We start from the raw sequence: 22607 nt of genomic DNA on the forward strand, positions 1-22607 counted from the left end.
TAATTAGGAGGCCCTACAATAGAAAAATAAATGAGGAAATCAAACCTCATTCCCAGACTGACCAGACCTGCTCAGAGTCAGCAAAGCAAACAGGAACCCCAAGGGACCGGGGGAGCGGAAGTCATCAACACTTTGTAATCAGCACACGTATCAACCCGCTGAAACCTGCGGCATGCTGGGGGAATACCCAGCCTAACAGGCAGCTACATACAAAGTAGCTGTGCTGTGCTTATATGCAGGGGGCCACCGTCCTTATAGCAGGGGTGGCCAACTCCAGTCCTCAAAGGTCAGCAACAGGTCAGGTTTTCAGGATATCCCTGCTTCAGCACAACTGGCTTAATCTGTCCCTGCTTCAGCACAGGTGGCTCAATCAGTGGCTCAGTCTTAGACTGAGCCACTGATTGAGCCACCTGTGCTGAAGCAGGGATATCCTGAAAACCTGACCTGTTGGTGGCCCTTAAGGACTGGAGTTGGCAGCTTATTCCTGCTCTGTCAAGAAGAGGGAACAGCAGCCATTTTAAAAGTGGTTGACAGTTTACACAGCCGATAACCTCCGAAGCGCTGCAGCGTAGTGGAGAAAGCACGAGATGTGGTTACAGCATCAACATGGGAAATGTAAAGTCCCGCCGTGGGAGCGGATCCCTAGAAAGGGGTGCAGCCCGAAATTAACCCTTCAGCTGCTCCCTCTCGCCTTAAACCCCTTTCCCTCACTGCCCCTTACCTGTAGAACTCCCTCACACTCAGTATTCACCAAGCACATTCCCTCTCCACCTTTAGGACACACTATAAAACTCACCTCTTAAAGCTGCAGTTCAGTCAATATCCTGCATGTGTGTTTTTTTTAATAAATCAGTTCTGTAGTAAGAAAAAATACTTTTAGCATTTTCTGTTTTTAAAAAAACAACTTTGAAAGACCAATTTTCTTGTATTCTATTTTATCAGCCATTTGCTAAGGCACTGCCCCTTCATGTCCTGTCACAAGCTCTGGCACACCCCCGCCCTCCCTCTAGCACTTGTCAATGCAGCAGTGCTCATGAATATTCATGAGCTTCCACTGCCAGTCAAGCAGATTATAAACAAATGCCAGCTTTTAATATGTCACCAAATTTCGACCTATCAATACATGGAAAACGAATTGACCTGCAGCTATACTGTTCTTTAGGTAATTAGAGATTGCACACATAAAACTATTGAAGTAAAAAAATAAATGTAAAAAAAAAAAAAAAAAAAGACTGAACTGCAGCTTTAAATGAAGCCTTTCAATAGCATGGACTTATGGCAACTGTCCCACACCCACAGTCACTCCTACTAACCACTGTGGCCAAGCATTGCCATCTACTGCACCTACCCACCATCAAGGCCAGGCACTGCCATCTACTGCACCTACCCACCATCAAGGCCAGGCACTGCCATCTACTGCACCTACCCACCATCAAGGCCAGGCATTACCATCTACTGCACCTACCCCCCATCAAGGCCAGGCATTACCATCTACTGCACCTACCCCCCATCAAGGCCAGGCACTGCCATCTACTGCACCTACCCCCCATCAAGGCCAGGCACTGCCATCTACTGCACCTACCCACCATCAAGGCCAGGCACTGCCATCTACTGCACCTACCCACCATCAAGGCCAGGCATTGCCATCTACTGCACCTACCCACCATCAAGGCCAGGCACTGCCATCTACTGCACCTACCCACTATCAAGGCCAGGCACTGCCATCTACTGCACCTACCCACCATCAAGGCCAGGCACTGCCATCTACTGCACCTACCCACCATCAAGGCCAGGCACTGCCATCTACTGCACCTACCCACCATCAAGGCCAGGCACTATCTACTGCACTTACCCACCATCAAGGCCAGGCACTTACATCTACTGCACTTTTTCCCTCAACTGCTGTCTCTGTAAGCCTCCCATCATACCACTTAGATTGTAAGCTCTCCGGGGCAGGGATTTCCTTTCCTATTGTGTGACTTTGTTGCACTTATTGTATTAGAATTCCCTGTCCTGCCTGGTCTCCCTTGCAAGGCGCTGAGTACACCGTGGGCGCGGTATACATAAAGCTATGCATACCTTCCAACCAGCAGCAGTTCTTTCTCGTTAGCGCTCCTCCTGATCTTCCTCCAGATGTCCATAGTGAAGAGAGTGCTGCTGCTGTTAAATATCGAGGTCAGCGAGGACATGAGAGCCGCCATCATTACCGCGATCATCAGCCCGCGTAGGCCTGTCACCCAGGCAGTGATATTCAGCGGGGCGAAGGAGTGGGCGCACAGACACAGAGGGGAGACAAGGCCATGGTGAGTTACATCGTTACATCGTTACATCGTTACATCGTTACATCGTTACATCGTTACATCGTTACATCGTTACATCGTTACATCGTTACATCGTAGATGAGGTTGAAAAAAGACGTATGTCCACGTTCAACCCATGCTAAATTTAGACAGATACTTTATCCTATATCCGTACTTACAGTATATTGATCCAGAGGAAAGCAAACACACAACCCCAGTGACATTATCCAATAATGTCTTATAAGGGGAAAAGAAATGTCTTCCTGACTCCAGTAATGGCAATCAGATTACTCCCTGGATCAACATCCTTCCCATGTTTACTTATTAGGTATATCCCTGTATACCTTTCCTTTCTAAAAAGATATCCAACCTTTTTTTGAACAAATCTACTGTATCTGCCATCACAGTCTCCATGGCTAATGAATCCCACATTGTAACTGCCCTGACTGTAAAGAACCTTTTCTTTTGTTACTGGTGAAATCTCCTTTCCTCCAACCTTAAGGGATGTCCCCAAGTCCTTTGTACTGCCCTTGGGATTAAGGCATCTTTTATAGTAGAGGTGCGAGCGCATGGCGAGCGATCCCTGCACTGCCATAGGGTAGCATAACCCAACTGACTACAAACCAGGGGTTCAGTTTCATTAGAAACAATGAAGTCAAATTGTTCCCATTTGATCATGAAGAATAACTTTAAATGAAGAATCTCCCTTGAGTTGTGGTGTAAGGGGAACATTCTAAGGAGCTGACTGAGCTGGCGACTGAAGAGACAGATGTTGTCTCCATAAGAACAAGCTGAGTCAATCAGAGAGTTCCATGGCTGAAATACCTGGGTGTCAGACCCTTATGGTGGCAGAACAATAGGGTGTGTGACAATGTATAGAGCACGCTGGCTGGCCAATGTCAAAGCTTTGAATAAATGACACTTACCGCTGGGCATGAGTTCAATGACCAGCTTGGGGTAGGCGATATTGGAGCATCCAACCTCGGCTCCGCAAACCTCGACACACACCTCGGGAACTACACAGCCAACCGCGTCTGCAAAATGCAAGGTATTGGGGGGGGGGGGCTGTTAGGAAGAGAATGGGGGGCTAGAGCCTTCCCAAAATTAGCAAGTAAAATGGCATCAGCTTTTGACTATCTATCTTATAATCAATTATTTTGAATTGTAATAGGGTAATCTGAGGTTTGGTTACTGCCAGAACTGATTCTTTTCAACTATCCCTCTTTGTCTGACTCCTTGATACATACATATATAGTCAATAGATGAGCGTACATGTGTTTTTAGGGATTGGTTACTCCTCGATGAGCTGCCTTTTCCATCTGCTTTTATATTTCTTTCCATATTCCTCCTGCCATAGTTCCACTATATAATACACCCATGATCCTTATTAATGTGTGCATACATTATTAATACTAAATTGTATATTTATTTGTGCGCTGGTTTTACTTGTTTATATATATATACACACACACAAAAAGATGCTGGGTGCACTCAAACAAAGAACTATAAACCAAAAAAGATAATACAGTATATACCTATCAGAAATTCAGGTGCTTGCAGACAGACAGGGAACACCAGCCAGTCCAGCAAAAGATACACAAAAACATGAAGTCCGCAGCACACTCAATAGAAAAAAGGTTATTTAATCTCAATAAATCATCAGGCAATCACAAAACTCCAGCGCGACGTACATTTCTCGTAGCTCTGAGAAAAGACCTTGTGGTCTGAAACGTACAGTACGTGCTCTGGAGTTTTTGTGATTGCCTGATGATTTATTGAGATTAAATAACCTTTTTTCTATTGAGCGTGCTGCGGACTTCATGTTTTTGCATATATATATATATATACATATATATATATATATATATATATATATATATATATATATATATATCACTTTCTCCTCAATACAAGTACCCTAAAGTCTCCCTCTTTAGAGAATTCATGACCTGCCGTTTCTACCCAACTCCAGCAAAGGGTTATTGTCCTCGAAATGTAAAAGCAGCCCAGACTAAAAAGGTTTTGTGCTTTTACAGAACAATAGCAAACCTTTGCATCCCAGCCAGGGTGCGGTTATACTGCCAGCGATGCTCAGAAAATCTCAGCAAACATGTTTACAACAAAAGATATATTCTACAAACCATGGCTTTATGTTTGAGGTGACTTCAGGAAGACCCACTGATACACACTTATTCACATACTGAGTCACGGGTACATAGTTCAAATGTTCAATACACTGATATTACCTTATTCTAACATACATCGCTCATAGGATTCATTTGAAGGCAGTCTCATAGGAAGCCTCAAACGTTCATAGTTTCACAAGCCATACAGATTTTACCCATCTTATCTTTTTTAATGTCTGGTTATACCCACTTACCAGCTTCACGTCGCAGAGTCAGCAACCAACCTCGCACTGATGAGACCCAAAACGTCGAAACAGCTGTCTGTGCATAGATTTACTGGCTATGCACTTTTGTAACCCAGGCTGCGCTGAAAAGTTGTGTAATGTGGCAGGCATAGGCTTATAGGGGTCCCATGTTAAAATGTATAGGAAGTAAAGAGTGACACACTGTCCTAATTTGCATGTCACTACCCAGAATCCCTGGCTGCAGTAAAAGCATTGTATGCCAAGCGATAATGGGGAAAAGCCGATAGGATATATTCCAGTGAATGTCCGTGATAAGCGTCGAGCATTGCCCGTGTACATGCGCAGGGTGGAATGTAAGAGAGACGCCTTAATCCTTTTTCACTGACTGCCCTCACCTCTGGAATGCCCTTCCCCTCAATACCCGACTAGCACCCACTCTATCCACCTTTAAGACCCACCTTAAGACACACTTGCTTAAAGAAGCATATGAATAGCACTGTGGATATTCTGAACACGATACATAAAGATTGCCCCCCTGCAGACGCACTTACCAGAACTCCCTCCTACTGTCTCTGTACGTTCTCCCTACCTACCAACTAGACTGTAAGCTCCTCGGGGCAGGGACTCCTCTTCCTGAATGTTACTTTTATGTCTAAAGCACTTATTCCCATGATCTGTTATTTATATTATCTGTTATTTATTTGATTACCACATGTATTACTACTGTGAAGCGCTATGTACATTAATGGCGCTATATAAATAAAGACATACAATACAATACAATACAATTTCAGACAAACGGCCTGGAGTTTGTAGAATTGAATGGTGATTAAGTACCTATTTTAAATGGTGAGCTTTGAAGTCACTTATAAGACTTCCAAAAGGAGGCAAAGAAATAAACACAAGCCGGGGATGGGGCAGTGAAAACTGGAACCGTTTTGGCAACATTTCTGGGTAAAATGTTGCAAAATTCAAAACGCGTAGAACACTTTCCATCGATGTATAACAGGACCGCGTAGCAGGAAGTAGAGTATGTGACAGACAGACATATGTATCCTTGTGAATTACATAGACGGAAAACAGATATATCACTACAGTGAATACACCCCATTGTGGAAGTCATTTATAGCAACAGTGATGTGTGTGTTGTCAATTTTATTTGTATAAAATGCACTGGAGGAGAATATATCCTGAAGCGTTGGCTGCATACACAACACTGTACATGCACACAGAACACTTCTGGCCCAGTGAATTCCTGTCTTGTAATCTCTTACTAACTCATAAGAGCCTGAGGAGGAATTTGCAGATTTGAAGCCTTTTGGCATAACTCTATGAAATCTTTGTTCTAAATAACAAACCTCCAGTCTGAGCTCCGAGCAGCACACCGAATTCATTGTTGGATCATTGTTTAGCTATTGCAGTGCCCTAATCAACTCTCAGATGGCTGGAGCAGCTCACTTTTGCCTTACATCAGGGGTGCGCGAGATTATCTGTGGGGGGCGCGGGGTTTACAGAGGCCCCGCACGCTTCCCGAAGGCACTCAAATTAAATGCCAGGGAAGCGGCGAAGGCCTCTGTAAACCTCACTTAGGCCACGCTTATAGTGACGGCGACAAGCGAAAGTTGTATTGGCTTTGCGGCGGCGCGGGCGACCATGCTCCTGATTGGTTCAGGGGCTGTCACATGAGGCAACGGCTCCTGAAAAATCTAATAATTTCGGCTACCAAAAATCGGGTCAAATGATGCCCAGACGCCGAGAACCAAGGTAAGGGGGGGGGGAGGTGCGGAGAGAAGGACAGCCGGCAGGGGGGCGCAGGAGAAAAAGATTGCGCCCCCTGCCTTACATGATGAAAATGTACACATGAAGAAGAGACCTGTGATGTTTGGGAATCTCTGTACATGTGAAGAAGAGACCTGTGAGGTTTGTGAAGCTCTGAACACATGAAGAAGAGACTTGTGAGGTTTGTGAAGCTCTGTACACATGAAGAAGAGACCTATGAGATGAGGAAAGCTCTGTACACATGAATAAGAGACCTGTAAGGTTCGAAAAGCTCTGTACATGTGAAGAAGAGACCTATGAGGTTTGGAAAGCTCTTTACACACGAATAAGAGACCTGTGAGGTGAGGAAAGCTCTGTAGAATATAATTCATCTTAGAAGAACCCTCATGTTAGTCAATTAAAAGGTATTACATCCTACAATGAATTAACACTTTTCCAGCACCAATACCGCTTCTAGAGCGTTACACTTATAGGGCAATCGATAACTGCTCACGGGTTCACATGTAGTCTTCATCTTTAACTTTGGGCGACTTTATAAACACTTAAAACATCCTTTTATTATACATCGCCTTGCTATCTCTTTTTCAACTTTTCCCCTCCCATTATAAATGTTATCACACATTGTTGGCTTTATTTATAATGCAAGGCCAAAACCCCAGAAACTTAACGGGGGCTATTCGTTAAACTGCGATCGGGGGCCACTTCCATCGAAGTCAGTGGGACTTTCCGTGCGATAACGGCACGTTCTGCACGATCGACGTTTACTGAATAACTCCTCCAAATTGTAACGGAAGATGAGTTCCCCCCAGTGAATTACGGAACATTCTGAAATCCTGTGATTAGACAGGCCCAGTGCATCATCAGCCAATTAGAGTGCTCCATTCCGGAACATTCCTGGACTGATACACTTACCATTCCAAATAATAGGGTGTCTGAGCTGTGCCGAGGCCGTTATTCTGGCTGACCAGTATCACAGCACTTATTATAAAGATGAGATACTGTATATGAATTGCAATAGGGTCACCTTCATTTTATTGAAAAGAAAGGGTAACTCCCTCACAAGGGTTATGAGTCCAAAAGTATATTATTCGAGCAAATATGTTGTGGTATAGACATCTCCGGCTAACATCTCTGCTTAACATGTAGGAACATTGTCTAACAAGCTTCTTATAGTTGGTATGAATGGAAGCAGACGGAATAAGACAAGTTTAAGGCAGGTCATGGCTCAGATTTTAGGGACTTGATGCATAACCTATCCCCTAGTGTTCTGCAGAACTAAAGCAGCAGGCAAATCACAGAACTACTTTAACTCGTTGGCTCTCATTTGGCTTTGAGAATAGCCCGAGGATGCTGTAGACTCATCCGAACGGCTCCACACGAGAGAACATACCCCGATCACTCTGTGATGCCTATGCAGACCTGGCGGTTCGAAAAGCCCAAACTTGCTGAATATGGTTTTTGGAGCCAACACACACACTAAAAGGGAAGATTCAGCCAGCTCCGGCTGACAACAAGAATGCGTTTCAATGTTCACCATCTGTCCTATATGTATGTATGTATGTATGTATGTATGTATGTATGTCTTTATTTATATTGCGCCATTAATATACGTAGCGCGTCACAGCAGTAATACACGTGACATAATCATATAAATAACAAATAATACAAATAACACATAATGTGAAGAAGTGCTTCAGACATAAAAGTAACATTGGGAGTCCCTGCCCCGAAGAGCTTACAATCTAATAGATGGGCATCTTCTGATGATCTGGGACCCCATGCAAACTCTACTTTTGATTTTGGTACATGAATGATCACATGTATGATCACAAATCCTACATGTTTTTCAAACTTACTCAGAAATCATAGACCCAGTGTATAGTTTTTACTATTAGCCAAGTAATACAGTCGACACTTTATTAGTGATTACAACCTTATTATAAATGTAATAGTGAATGGCCAATTTAGTAGTAGTAGGGAAAGTAATTTTAGTTACAGAATAGCAACTGGACCACATACAGAATACAAGAGGCTAAGCTGCCCAACTCCCGAGGGCTCAACCAATCAGATCTCTGTGAAAGGGACCTGGTAACCCCATTTGTCCCCAGACACAGAGCGTCTGAAGAGCTCTTGAAAGTGAATGTGTATCATCACATAGATCAGGGGTCTCAAACTCAGTCCTCAAGGGCCACCAACAGGCCAGCTTTTATGGATATCCCTGCTTCAGCACAGGAGGCCGAATCAGTGGCTCAGTCAAAGACAGAGCCACTTGTGCTGAAGCAGGGATATTCATAAAACCTTGCCTGTTGGTGGCCTTTGAGTTTGAGAGCCTGACATAGATGGTGAGGAGTGAGTTAGCAATATGTATGTATATCTTTATTTATATAGCGCCATCCAGGTACACAGCGCTTCACAGCAGTAACGCACGTGACATCATAATATAACACATCATGGGAATAAGCGCTTCAGACATAAAACTAACATTAGGGAAAGTCCCTGCCCCGAAGAGCTTACAATCTAAGTGGTAAGCGGGGAGAACTGACAAGAGACAGTTAGGAGGGTGTTCCGGCAAGTGCGTCTGCAAGGGGCCACAATCAGTGCATATTATAATCGTTTGCTTCATCGTATTATTTGTGAGGCGCCAAGATATTCCGCAGCGCGACACAATGGGGGTACAGAGTACTGTATAGTAAGCACATAAACAGAGTTACATGCAGGTGAGGATAAACATGCACAAACAGATGCAGAGCTAATGAGGGCCCTGCACCGGGGAGCTTACAGTATAGATGGAATGAGGGACCATGTTGAAACAAGATAAGGTGGCTGCTTATTGTAGGATAAGGTGCGGCTCAGGTTAGAATATGGCCCAGTCTGACAGCTGAAGCCGTTAAGGTTGGGGGGAGGGGGATGTTACATAGGGTACAGATTGGTCCAGCCACACAGCTGGTCCCAATGGGGTTGGAGAGGATTAGGAATATGCCTTATTACCTGCTCTGTTGTTACCCACAAGTACAGAGACATTGTCACCTTGAAGAGTAACATTTTATATAACAAAGATGCAGTCTCCCTAAAATTTGGGGAAACGCTGAGAATATACAACTTTCTATTTCCCCCTCCGGTTCCTATTACACACTATCCTGTTATTACTCCTACGGGAGGACGTGGCGGTCATTTTAAGATGGGCTAAATACTGTAAATATACCAGCATTGTACTCCTGCGTAAATAGGGAACAAGAAAATCACTGTAGAAACAGTTAAAATACTTGAAAATTAGACGTCAATGTATTATTTCCTGGTAAAACATCAAATGTTTCTAAAAACTAATCAGCAAATTATTTAATGTTTTAAAGCCTTCTTATTTGTATTAATTGGTCCAAATTATAAATAAATCCTTCGTATTTTATGGAAGTTTACAGATTAGCTGTCCTGAATCAAGACATATGGGGAAGACGTGAGACAAGAAATGTGGGAAAATCATGGAGGTGAATCAACTTTCTGTCCTGAAGTATCAGCCTGACCTAACACTAGGAAGGTTCAGGGGAGCGCCAATGTTCACGTCATCATTATGTAAAAGAACAATAAAAGCAACATGGTATGGTACAGTTTCAACCTGGTGTAAGTTTCTTAAAAGTGAAAAATAATCCACTCACACTATTAATAAGGCAATACAGAGACACTCCTCTCTCTGAACTGAGCAATAAATATCCTGATTGGCGCTCGCCTGAACCTTTGAAGAATCCTGGAACAGAACAGACTATGAGAACAGTCTAAAGAAGGGTTTTGAGTAGCTTTTCAATTAGCACCTTTAAACTGGGTGGTGGAATTTATTTGTCACTATATTCACTAATTGATCACAGTTCACATTAATTATTCACTTCAAGATATTTTATTTCTGATATACATTATATTATTGTTATACTTATTTTATTTATATCAGGACACTGTTCACAAGTTAGCGCAGTTACAATCGATTTCTTATAAATATCACTAGGAAGGGCTGGTTTGGAACCAGGAGACACTCGGCTTATTGGGTATCACAAGGCAGAGTAGTCTCTTTTATATAATATATAGTTTTCCCTTGTATAGTGATGACAGTATACTCAACGCTGTACATAGGAATGTTACAGACACAGTCCCTGTAGAGATTACACACTATGTTTTTGGTGCCTGAGGCACAGGGAGATAAAGTGACTTGCCCAAAATCACAAGGAGCTGACACCGGGAATTGAACCAGGTTCGCCTGCTTCAAACTCTGTTTCACAGTCACTGTCTTTACCCAGTGAGCCACTCCTTCCTCTGGGATTTCATGGGCTATGAACATGGCACAAGTGGCAAAAGTAGCAATGAGGTCACACACTAAGGTTGCCAGGTGTCCACTATTGAACCGGACTGTCCTGTATTTGGACACCCTGTACAGTAAAAAATGAGAGGTACTACTGGACATATGTTTCCGGTATTACCTCTCTGGACAAAGTGACCTGACCGGCTTGGGGGGCCGTGGGATATCTCAGAGCAGGGAGAGAGCAGGGCTGCTGCTAAGGGGCTGGGCAGCTTCCTCCATCCTGATTGGCTGCTGCTGGGTACTGCAGCCAATCAGGAAGAGGTGTCAGGAGCCTGAGGGTGGGGCCAAGGAGAGGAGGAAACAGCATGGAGTGGAGAGCGTAGAGAGGTGTGTGTGTCTCAAGCATGTGTGTTTGCCCGTGCGTATGTGTGTATATCTCAAGCGCGTCGCACCTTTCACCATTGCGTCCAGTATTTTTGGAAAAGCCTCCTGGCCACCCTACGCACACCTAGCAGACGCCCTCCCTACAGTACATGGGGCACCATAGGTTTTCATAGAAGCTTTGTACATGGTCTGGTGTAGCGGGAAACAACAGTCCTCTCCTGCGCTTGTGTTGTACTTACAGTGCACTGTATGCTGATATGTACTATATGTAAATATATGTGTGTAAATAAGTAATGAATGTGTGTGTACATTTACATATTTGGATGGAAGGAGTGGCTCAGTGACCCTGAAAACCATGGCACTGACTTTGGTTGAATTCCCGGTGTCGGCTCCTTGTTGTCGTGGGCGAGTCACTTTATTTCCCTGTGCCTCAGACGCCAAACATAGATTGTAAGCTCACCTGGGCAGGGGCAGGTAAAATCAAGCGCTATATTGTAATGTATATGGAGTGCTTTGCGTCCCATTGGGAGAAAGTGTATGAAGGATACGTAATAATAACTTTACTATATATACACACACGTTCACCATAGGAGTGGTTGTTCATTTGACACCCATAAAACATTTATCACCGCTCTTGTGTTTAGATCTGTCCCTTCACCAGGGGGGCTCAACTCCAGAACCCCCCTCCCCCCCAACAGGTCAGGTTTTAAGGATAACACAGGTGTTTCAATCAGAGGCTTACTCGGAGACCGAGCCACTGATTGAGCCACCTGCGCTGAAGCAGGGACTGATTGAGCCACCTGTGTTGAAGCTGGGATATCCTTAAAACCTGACCTGTTGGGGGGTCTTGAGGACTGTAGTTGAGCGCCCCTGCCCTACGCAATAAATGTATGTATATACACATACATTGTGAGTCCCCTCGCGTCTGCGTACTGATTGGTGGAAGGCCCTGTGCTCCGAATTCACCAGAATGATACGGTCTGATCTCAACTGTGCTAAAAGTTTGGAAATGCACCTATCCGTCTGCGACTCAAAACCAGCCCCCCCCCCCCCCCCCCGGCCCCCTGAACACCAACCATACCCTGCCGACTCCGCAGTGTACCCGCATATCCGCACACAGACCTTGTGTCTACAGGGGTTAATGTGAGAAATGCGGAGATCCCGGCGGTCGTTCCGTATGTGAAACGAGCGCACGCCGCCAGTCACAACTTTCCCGGCCGTGGACGCTTTCCAGCAGCGCCTCTCCGAAAAGCTTCGACGCCCGCCAAAGCCGCGTGTTCCTGGCCTCTCCGGCAGTGAAAGGGTTAAAAGGAGATGACACCCAGCACAGGGAAACACTGTATATTTGGCGCAGAATAAAAATAACCCAAATTGCTCAATATGTTACGTTGTTTCAAAAGCTGTCCTCTTCCCCTCTCCCCTAATCCCCCCTCCTCTAATCCCCCCTCCTCTAATCCCCCCTCCCTCTTGTGCTATCACCAGATTGTAAGTAATACTGTATCATTGCATCACCCCCCCCCCTTCCTTTTTTCTTTTTTGTACCCCCTTTTGAAAAAAAAGATCAATAAATAATTTAAGTAACCAAAAAAAAAAAAATAACAGATCTTCCTAGGGGGACGTTTTTGACCCACTGAAAATAAAGAAAAAAAACATGCAAAGTTTAAGATATTTGGGCTGCAGAGTTTGCCTGCGCTTATAGTGCCTTGCGACGGCGACGCCGCTCCAAAACAAATCCATTGACTCTGTCGCAAGTGCTTATAGTAAGCGCGACGGCGACGGAGCGACCAAAAATGTTGAAGTCGGTAAATTAGATTTTTTAGAGACAGTCACCACATGTGACTGTCTCTAAACCAATCAGAGTGCACAGCCCGCCCCCTTTCTTGACGTCACTGGCTTTATCGCCAGCGACGTCGCTTAAAACTAAAGTTTAAGGAATGGTCCCCGCTGGCTACTGCAGCGGCCGCTGTGGCGGACGCTGCAGGGACGAGAGCCCTCCCCTAAATGGCGCCGGGCCCGCTGCAAGGGGGGGCCGCAGCGCTGTGGCGAGAGTTGCTCCTGCTCTCAAAAGTGCCGTCGCCGGCACAATAAACTCAGCCTTAAGCTGCGCTTATAGTGCCTGGCGATGGCGACGCAACGTCGCTCCGAAACAAATACATTTACTCCGTCGCAAGCGCTTGCGACGTAGCGACCAAAAATGTTGAAGCCGGTAAATTTGATTTTTTTTAGAGACAGTCGCCACATGTGACTGTCTCTAAACCAATCAAATTGCGCGGGGCCCCCTTTTAGTGACGTCATTGGCCGCCTTGAAGCCAGCGACTTCGCTAAAAACCTAATTACAACTTTCGCTAATGGCGACGGGTTGATATCATCGGTCGCGTCGCCAGTACTATAAGCGCACTCCGAGTGCAGGGACGAAGAGGTGGGGAGAAGCTCAGAGGCTGTCACGTGATGTGGGCGTGTTTAGGGGCGGGGTGGGGCTGGGTTTGAAGTCACGTGATTACGCTCTTACCTGTGTGTGCCGGGAGAGCTCAGTCTGGGGAGCAGCAACCGAGAGAGCAACTGGACGGAACCGGGTCACTGAGCGCATCCCCGGGAAGCTCGCCGGACCCCACGGGAGAAAGCAGGCAGAGTCCAGCGGGTCACTGAGGAAGCGGGGTGGACACTAGGTGGGGAGTGACCAGGTCAGGAGGTCACGCAGTGTGGGGGGGTGGTCAGGACCCCGGCCATGGCTCTCTCTCTGTCCCCTACATACAGAATACATCCAGCAGCAGCAGCTAACCCCCTCCACTGTAATACTCAGTACTGACATACACTCTACACAGCCACATCCAACCCCCTGCTCTGTAATACCCAGCACTGATATACACTCTACACAGCAACATCTAATCTCCTCCTCTGTAATACTCAGCACTGCCATACACCCCTACACCGCCACTGTGAACGTAACCACCTCCTCCTGTAATACTCAACACTGCCATACACCCCTACACCGCCACTGGGAACTTGACCCCTTCCTCTGGGATCTGCTCTACAGACCGGACCTCGAGGTCCGCAGGAGACCCCCAGCAGCCATGGCCCTGTCCCAAGTCCAGTGCCTGGACAACCACAACGTGAACTGGCGGTCCAGCGAGGCCAAGCCCGAGTTCTTCTACAGCGAGGAGCAGAGGTTTGCGCTGGAGGCGCTGGTGTCCAAGGGGGCCGGAGCCTTCTATGAGACCATCAAGAAGGAGAACATCAGGGACTTCCTCTCGGACCTGGAGCTCAGCAACATCGTGGGGAGGGTAGAACCTTTTGACCCGGACCTTGGACACTGCAGGTCTGGGGAGGGAGGAGGAGAGGACCTGGAGGAGGAGGAGGAGGAGGACGGGGACCATTCATTGGAATACTGGCCGGACAAATCGGACTGCTCCATCCCAGAGCTGGACCTGGGGTGGCCGGACACTGTAGCCTACCGAGGAGTGACCAGGGCTACGGTGTATATGCAGCCACCCATTGAAGGGCAGCCTCATATCAAAGAGATGGTCAGGAAGATGATCACACAGGCACAGAAAGTGAGTACTTGCCACACGGGGGGGGGGGGGGGGGGAGAGGGGGTGACACAGGTGGGACTCCAAGTAAATGCATGTTATGTCAAGTATAAGTAATTCAGCTTAATGTAAAGGAATGTGGCAGAGAAATCTTCATAACCCCCCCCCCCCCCCCCCACTCACAAAATTTTATATACCAGGGCTAGTAAGACCTTGTTTCCGATTAGTATTTAAATATCATTGATCTGTTTATTAAGTAATTGACATAGTATGACATGCTGACGATTCATATAATTATTATTTTTTCACACACCCAGCAGTCTGGGTGTGTGTGTATATGTATGGGTGTGTGTATATGTATGCGTGATAGATATAGATATAAATATAGATATCTCTCTCTCTAGTACAACTAACCTCACACTGAGACCCACAAGGTCTAAACAGTCTGGCTGTGCGTGGGTTCACTGGCTTTGCATCTCATCCCAGGCTATGTTTTTAAAACCGCGAGCATTGTCTTAAGGGTTCCATGAAATAATTGATTTCAGGCAAAAGGTGGCACTGTGTGTGCTCATTTGCATGTCATTTCCCAGAATCCCTTCCTGCAGTTGAAGCACTGCATATGCTAGGAAGGTGATGATGGCGAAAAGCGGGGCTGCTGACGTGAATGTGCTCACAAGTAATATTTTTATATAACAAACGCACCGGAAATAGCCATGTTAATCCAGTTGCGATAGTGCAGAATAAATGAGTTCTTCAGTATTAGGTGACACCTTTTTTATTTATCGCCTAATACTGAAGAACTCATGTATGTATGTATATATGTATGTATGTAATAGATCTTCAACGTGCATCAACCCCTTCATTGCCAGAGGGCTGTGCTTCATTGCTCTGGAATGTGAAGTCTTTAGGACAGTGAGGGAGTGAGATGGGGAAGAAACCTTTTCCCAGCACATCAGTGATTTCAGTTTCCTGTATCGGGGTGGAGTGTCGTCTCCTGTCTGTTATAATTATAGCACCCTTTTTTCCCAGTGTGGTGTAGGGCCCCCTGGAAAGGCAGTGGCTAACATTTTACTCATCCAGCGTCATTACCCCCCAAACCCTGTATTTCCCCCCCTAATGGGTGAGATTGTGAGCAACCCCTTTGCTGTCAGAATGACCAGCAGTTTGAGGGTTAAGAGGGTATGGTCTGTTAGTTTTGGCACAGGTTAGCCCCAGTTCCTCTTTAAAGTTCCTCTCCTTTGTTTTAATATATGCAGCCTTTGATTACCTTTTTTTTTATTGAAAATGAATTACCGATGCTGCCGATCGATTAATTCTCCCATAATCTATCGGCAAAGATCCTGCTTCCCAGGGCTCACTAAACGGCTGCCTTTCAGTTTCAATCAATCCTTCAATTAGTGTATCTCGGCAGCTACAATGTATTATATTACTAAGGTAACATTATCTATTGTTACAGTTTGCAGCTCAAACTGCTGGAAATATTGGCAACAAATAATCACAAACAGGAAAGTGTTGCCAAGATCTTTCACAGCTGTGGAGTTGAGATAAACCTGCTATAGCAATCAAAGGATGCTGAGTATATTAAAACTCATTAGAAATGGCATTCAGGGTTGCATTTAATTATTATTATTTTTTTTAAGTATTATCTGATACTACACACCTGACTTCTTAACAAACAAAATCACGTAGGATATTGCACGGATTGCTCCTTAAGATGTCCCTGGATAAGTATCTCCATGTGATCCGGAGCCAGGCGAACACTTTAACTACACGATGCCCGGTACTGGCATTGGCAGCGTCCTACCATGCTAGGAGTGTCTGACATCACCACATGATTCATACTTTGCACTGATCTCAGAGGATGTGTGAACAGCCTGCAAGGTGTGTCTAACAGGCTGGATGTGCACAGAGCTGATGCAATGCGTGGGGAGGAACAGAGCTGTTCACCTCCAGGAGGTTACCTTGCATGGCACGAAATGTTGGGTCAACGGATTATTAGTTATATATGGCGCCAGCATAAAGATGGAGCCAGATTCACATCCCCCCCCCCCCATAGCAGCAAAAAAAACCCCACTGTGATTTATCTCCCTCCCCCGTCCTGTCGGCGCGTCTCCCCTTCCCGTGGTTTTCCATGGCAGCGGGGAAAGCTAATGCGGCGACACCTGTGTTCTGCATTGCAATCGGGATGGAAGACGACAGAAGTTATATAAAACATGCACATATAGTATCAAGAGAATATACTAAATTGTATGGTGCCCTATCTATATAGTCAAATAGCTTAATTAAGCAAGGAAAGTCCTTTGAGACTGATGATAAAGTCCAGTGTGAAACCCTTGGGTATCAAATATGCATGACCGTCAAATAATGATAAAACCACTAGTTCACTATACTTCGACTAGCTGGTCAGGATTCCACGATCACCACAGAAAAAATCCTTACATGCTTGTGTCCAGACAGAGGTATATCGAAGTGGAACTACCACGTGAGCAAAGTGGTGTATATACATAGAGTAAAAACTCACATTGGTGAGTGTGCATCCTTTTTTCCACCGCATGTACAAATTGTATTTCCCGGAAAAATAGAGCACCACATGGAGCAGGAAAAATTCAATTACCAGAGAGTCTCCCATAAAATGAACAATATTTAACATCAACCAGCTACATAATGGGGCAACAGGGCCCCCCACCAACGCGTTTCGAGCGGGGAGCTCTTTGTCGAGGTGCACTGATCCTGGTCCATGTGGAGCTCCCTTTTATTTATTTTTTTGGGAAATACCTTGATACTATATGAATTGTAACACGTTAGAGACGTCACATTTATTTGAATATATACCCTTAATGTGGCTATTTTGGACCATTTTTGCTGCTCAACGTCTCACAATTTGGTGAGTGCAATAGTTTAAAGCCAACATCTTGCAATGTATGTGCTTTTAAAAGGCCCAGGTTTGTGAGTGGGGCGTCTGCCCTGCCAGTGTGCTGCTTTGGAGAGGATGGAAACTTGATTGAAACTTTTCAAATAATGTAAAGGGTTTCAGCAGTGCAGAGAAAGAGAAGTGCTGGAGCAGGCGGTCAGGGCTCTGCCGCTGGGCAGGGCAAGGGTCAGGGCAAATGGGAGGAACGGATTCATTGCCACCTCTGCTGGGAAGCTGTTCAGTTTATTACAGTAAGGGAATTTTAAAAAAAATGCTTGAAATAGACAAAATCCAACAGGGCCTGAGGCTTCAGAACCAGCAAAGAAATGGTCAGACCCGGTGGGCAAAGTGATTCTTATCTGCCATCAAATTCTGTGTTTGTAAACACCATGCCAACAGAATAGAACTCTGCCCACGCACAACTACACATCCAGCTGATTGGTTCCAACAGTACAGTATTCAAGTTCATAGGGCAGAGGTCCAAGTTTGTCATTCTGTGAATCCCCCGTGTTTAGTTATTTGCCATCTAGAAAGCATGCTCAGTGTTTGTGTAATACTTGGGTTTCCAACCTTTTTGGTTAAGTAACCCTATAATGATATTGTCATTCTGTGGAACCCTGACCCTCTCTAATAGCGCGTCTGAGATCAGATGCATTGTAAGGAACCCCAACCCTCTCTAATAGCGCGTCTGAGATCAGATGCATTGTAAGGAACCCCAACCCTCTCTAATAGCGCGTCTGAGATCAGATTCATTGTAAGGAACCCCAACCCTCTAATAGCGCGTCTGAGATCAGATGCATTGTATGGAACCCCAACCCTCTCTAATAGCATGTCGGATGCATTGTAAATTCTTGTGTATTTGGTTCAATTTTCAAATGACCTGAAAATTGCAGGGAACCCTTTAGTGATGCCCGGGGACTCCAAGGCTTCCTAGGAACCCCTGTTTAAAAAAAAAACCCACTGCCTTGCATGTTACAAAGCTGTGTCCCGATCACCCACCCTGAATTCCACACATACCATAAGTCCACAGCTACGCATACACATTCCCCAGTGCCTCTTTGCCTGATTCGGGTAATACGGACCAGCACATAAACAGCAACCCTACGGTATTTTGCAGTGTGATTCATCACTGGATTTGGAAACTAATGAAGATTAGCAGTAATGACTGATAATTGCAGATGCTGATTCATGAAGTGTTGATTCTTCAATCATTTTTGTAATTTAAAAAAAACAAGAAAAAAAACTAGAGGTGATTGTGTCAGAACACGCAATGACGATGTTCTCTATCCAACACTTCCCGGGCAGTTCAATGTCCAGTCCTGCAGTAAGTGACGTGACATTGCGGGACAGGATCCGGCAGCCTGCATGTTGGTGGAAAGCCCAGAACTATTCGGGGATACAAAGGCCAGATATCTGACGCAAAGTGCCATTGAAAGTCACTCCGATGACATCTTCCAGTTCATATGAAAGCATAATAAAATAACCTTGAGGTATTGGCTACTGTGAGGATAATAGGGCTGCACACTGCAGGGAATTTTGTTTTTCAGATAAAGGGACAATCCCACCTTGGACCAAAGTAAACGAACCCCAGAGACATTCCTAAGGGGTCTCCAAAAGGGTGGTACATGCCACTTGCCTGAATCTGACACGCTGTGTGTTGTTTTTATTTCTAAAGTTAGACTTGGGAAGGGTTTGATTTCCTCTGTCTGTTCCTTTTTTAGGCTCGGATCCACTGAAATGTGAATGGGATTAAAGCGAAGCACCCTTCTGAACCCTGGTGTGATGTGACTGTGTGTTCAGTAAGGGCTGGTACAGCTAGAGCCCCCTGCACTTATCTTTATTGGCTCACTGATAAGGACAGGGTGGGGATAAGGGTTAAGAAAACACTGGATTAACACACTACCCTGTTAAGGGGCCCATAAGAAATTAAACATGTAACTCGTTGGCACACACACAATGAAAGCAGCCAAACCTTTGCTATTAGCCTTGTTAGATTTGCTTAGGAAGATCGTTGTGCTCAGATTCACTAAGAGAGCGGTGCGCAAACTGGGGGGCGCGAGACTGCCTGCGGGGGGGCGCGGGGTTTACAGAGGCCCCGCGCGCTTCCCGGAGGCACTTAAATTAAGTGCCAGGGGGAGCTGCAGGGCCTCTGTAAGCCTTTACTTACCTTGGCTCCGGCGGCATCCTTCCCGCGTTGCCATGGCAACGCAGCATCAAATGACGCCGCAAGGTCATGTGACGCCGCCAGAGCGAAGGTGAGGTGGAGTGCGGGAGTGAGGAGACCATTGGCAGGGGGGCGCAAGGAAAAAAGTTTGCGCCCCCTGCACCAAGACATGCTAAAGCTTAGCACTCTTTTTAACGTCCATGCAAATGAATGAAAGTTAGTGGGCCACACACACACACACACACACACACACACACACACTTTTGTAAGAAATGTGTTTGCTGGCTACATGGGATTGTATCTATAAGGCACTAGAACTAAACTCTGCAGTTTCTCTTGTAACATTCATAATGAGATACTGCATTGTAATATTAAGTCGGCATAGAGAGTGAGGCCCATCACATGAGGCAGACAATTTGGTTAGTTGCCATACAATACACTAAGATTTTTCAATCGGGGTTCCTAGGACGCCTTGGGTTCCTCAGGCACCCCTAAAGGGTTACCTGAAATGTTCAGTTCATTTGAAAATTGTACCAAATACAGAAGAATATACAATGCATCTGATCTGACGCGCTCTTAGAGAGGGTTGGGGTTCCTTACAATGCATCTGATCTCAGACGCGCTATTAGAGAGGGTTGGGGTTCCTTACAGTGCATCTGATCTCAGACGCGCTATTAAAATTCCGGAATATCATTTTTATCCATAAAAGGCTTGAAAACCACTGCTGTAAGGTCTCTTGTGTTAACATGCAATGGTTCTGAAACACAATGCACCAGAACTGTAACAGACGCTCTCCAGTCCTCACTCTGGTAATGGATGTTGGGAGCTCTGTGCCTGCTCATGTGTGGGTCATCAACTCCGCAGCTAAAGGGGTGGCCAAAAAAAGCCTCTACTGGGCATTCTTGGTTTGCTCTACTGACCAGTAAACTCTACACTTTAGAGGAAATATGGACTCCTGCATGTTGGCCGCATGTGTGAGGGGTTAACACAAGTGATCGAAAAGCTACACCCTTCTTCATGTGAAATATATAATTTCACTTCTATATAAGGGATGATACAAAGTAGCACAATTAAGGTGTTTGGATGATATGGATGGGGGTCATCTGTATGTGAGGTCATTTGTTACTAGGACAGGCTGCAGTCCCTGCCCCCGCCGCTACCTACCAAGGGACAGGTTTCTGAAGCAGGATGATGAGGATTTAGGGAGGGACATTAATCAGAAGTTGCTGACTGTTCTTGAATCCCTACTCCTTCCAGCTATCTCTGGAGCTGGGACCGCGGCCTTCTGGCCCATACAGAGGAATTCCGTCTAAGTCAATGTGAGTGATCCTGTATCACACTGCCCCTTGCAGACGCACTTACCAGAACACCCTCCTACTGTCTCTGTATGTTCCTACTTAATCTTACTTGCCACTTAGATTGTAAGCTCTTCGGGGCAGGAACTCCTTTTTTCCTAATGTTACTTTTATGTCTCAAGCTATTATTCCATTATGTTACATTATGTCGCATGTATTAATGCTGTGAAGCGCTATATAAATGTACGCACACACTGAGATCATTATAAGGTTGATCAAATGACGCCTCCCGATGCTGTATTTACTCGCCCCCTATTTTCCTCGAGTACACTAGCACAGGGGCGGCCAACTGCAGTCCTCAAAGGCCACCAACAGTTTGGCTTTTAAGGATATCCCAGCTTCAGCACAGGTGCCTGTCATTGACTGAGCCACTGATTTGAGACACCTGTGCTGAAGCAGGGGTGTCCTTAACCTGACCTGTTGGTTGCCCTTGAGGACTGGAGTTGGCCGCCCCTGTACTAGTGGATCAAAATCAACGCAAAGTTCCTCCATACGTTGCTGTTTAGAGATTTGTTTGCCGTTGGATCTGCAGTCCCCACCGAGCCGGGGGTCCTCATACTCCCAGGTGACACAGACACGGTCCGGTGGTCTTGCCCATCGTTTTATATACAAACTGAAGCAGAGAACACACCATATCTGGGTTGGTAACATTGTCGCCGCGTGACATGAAAAGGGAGCAGTTCACCTAATGTAAACTCGCAGGGAGGTCTGAGAAACCTGCGCGCTGACCAATCGCAACCCTGCTCACTTACCAGCTGTTTGATTGTACGGTGTATTCGTGCTCGTGCCGGAGAATGGTGTGTGTGTGTGTGTGTGTGTGTGTGTGTCATCTATATTAATCTCCACACACCCAAACCACTGTATCGGGGTAAAGAAGCAACACATCAGAGTTAAGTGAATGACAATAAGTATATTGCGGACACACATCCAACGTTGCGGTCCTTAAAGCAGGACCTTCATCGGGGTGGAAGTAAAGGACCGAAACATTGGGATTTGTGTGCAATATACTTTAGATTCACTTACCTGTGAAGTACTGCTGCTTTTACACAGATCCATGGGTTTGGATAAGGTGTGTATATATCTCTCTGATTCCTAGGGTGCGAGCACTTTCAATATATGCCACTGTTCTCTATAGGTGTGTATGTGTATCTATATGTGCTTTCACCTTATTTCAACTTTGATGTCCTGTTGCTAAGCAGGGCTGCATCTTTAACCACTTCACTGCTGGAGATGCTCCCATCTCATGAAGGTAATTCTGAGATGGGGTGTGCACCTCCTGACACGGGAAGCACTTTCTCCGTGCGCGCTTGGTGACGAAGCTCACGTGTCCCCAGACGCTGACACCCTGCCCTGGAATGTTTTGGACTGAGCACCCCGCAGTGAGGATTAGGAGACTAAACAAGTCGGTTTAGAAAGGCAAACAAATGCAGACGGCGGCGTAACCTCCGAGCGTGCATTGGAAACAAAATGAGTGTTTGGGGGAGAGGTGCGGTTACGCTGCCATTCGGGGACTCAAGATCACAATCACAAAAAT

General features: G+C 45.7%; 2 protein-coding genes across 3 annotated transcripts in view; one reads left to right on the plus strand and one right to left on the minus strand.

Moving 5' to 3' along the window:
* Nucleotides 1-22607, minus strand: part of SLC5A10 (solute carrier family 5 member 10) — a 108398-nt gene that overhangs the window by 41832 nt on the left and 43959 nt on the right. The window contains exons 10-11 of the mRNA XM_075565805.1: nucleotides 3227-3334; nucleotides 2080-2230 (exon numbers count right to left, since the gene is read on the minus strand). Coding sequence (XP_075421920.1) covers nucleotides 2080-2230; nucleotides 3227-3334 — 259 coding nt within the window. The remainder of the gene's footprint in view (nucleotides 1-2079; nucleotides 2231-3226; nucleotides 3335-22607) is intronic.
* Nucleotides 13604-22607, plus strand: part of FAM83G (family with sequence similarity 83 member G) — a 37696-nt gene continuing 28692 nt past the window's right edge. For both annotated transcript variants that reach the window (XM_075565803.1, XM_075565804.1), the window contains exon 1: nucleotides 13604-14667. In XM_075565803.1, coding sequence (XP_075421918.1) covers nucleotides 14188-14667 — 480 coding nt within the window. In that variant the 5' untranslated portion in view covers nucleotides 13604-14187. The remainder of the gene's footprint in view (nucleotides 14668-22607) is intronic.

The sequence above is a fragment of the Ascaphus truei genome, chromosome 11, assembly GCF_040206685.1.
Source record: "Ascaphus truei isolate aAscTru1 chromosome 11, aAscTru1.hap1, whole genome shotgun sequence".
In the NCBI taxonomy this organism is placed as follows: Eukaryota; Metazoa; Chordata; class Amphibia; order Anura; family Ascaphidae; genus Ascaphus; species Ascaphus truei.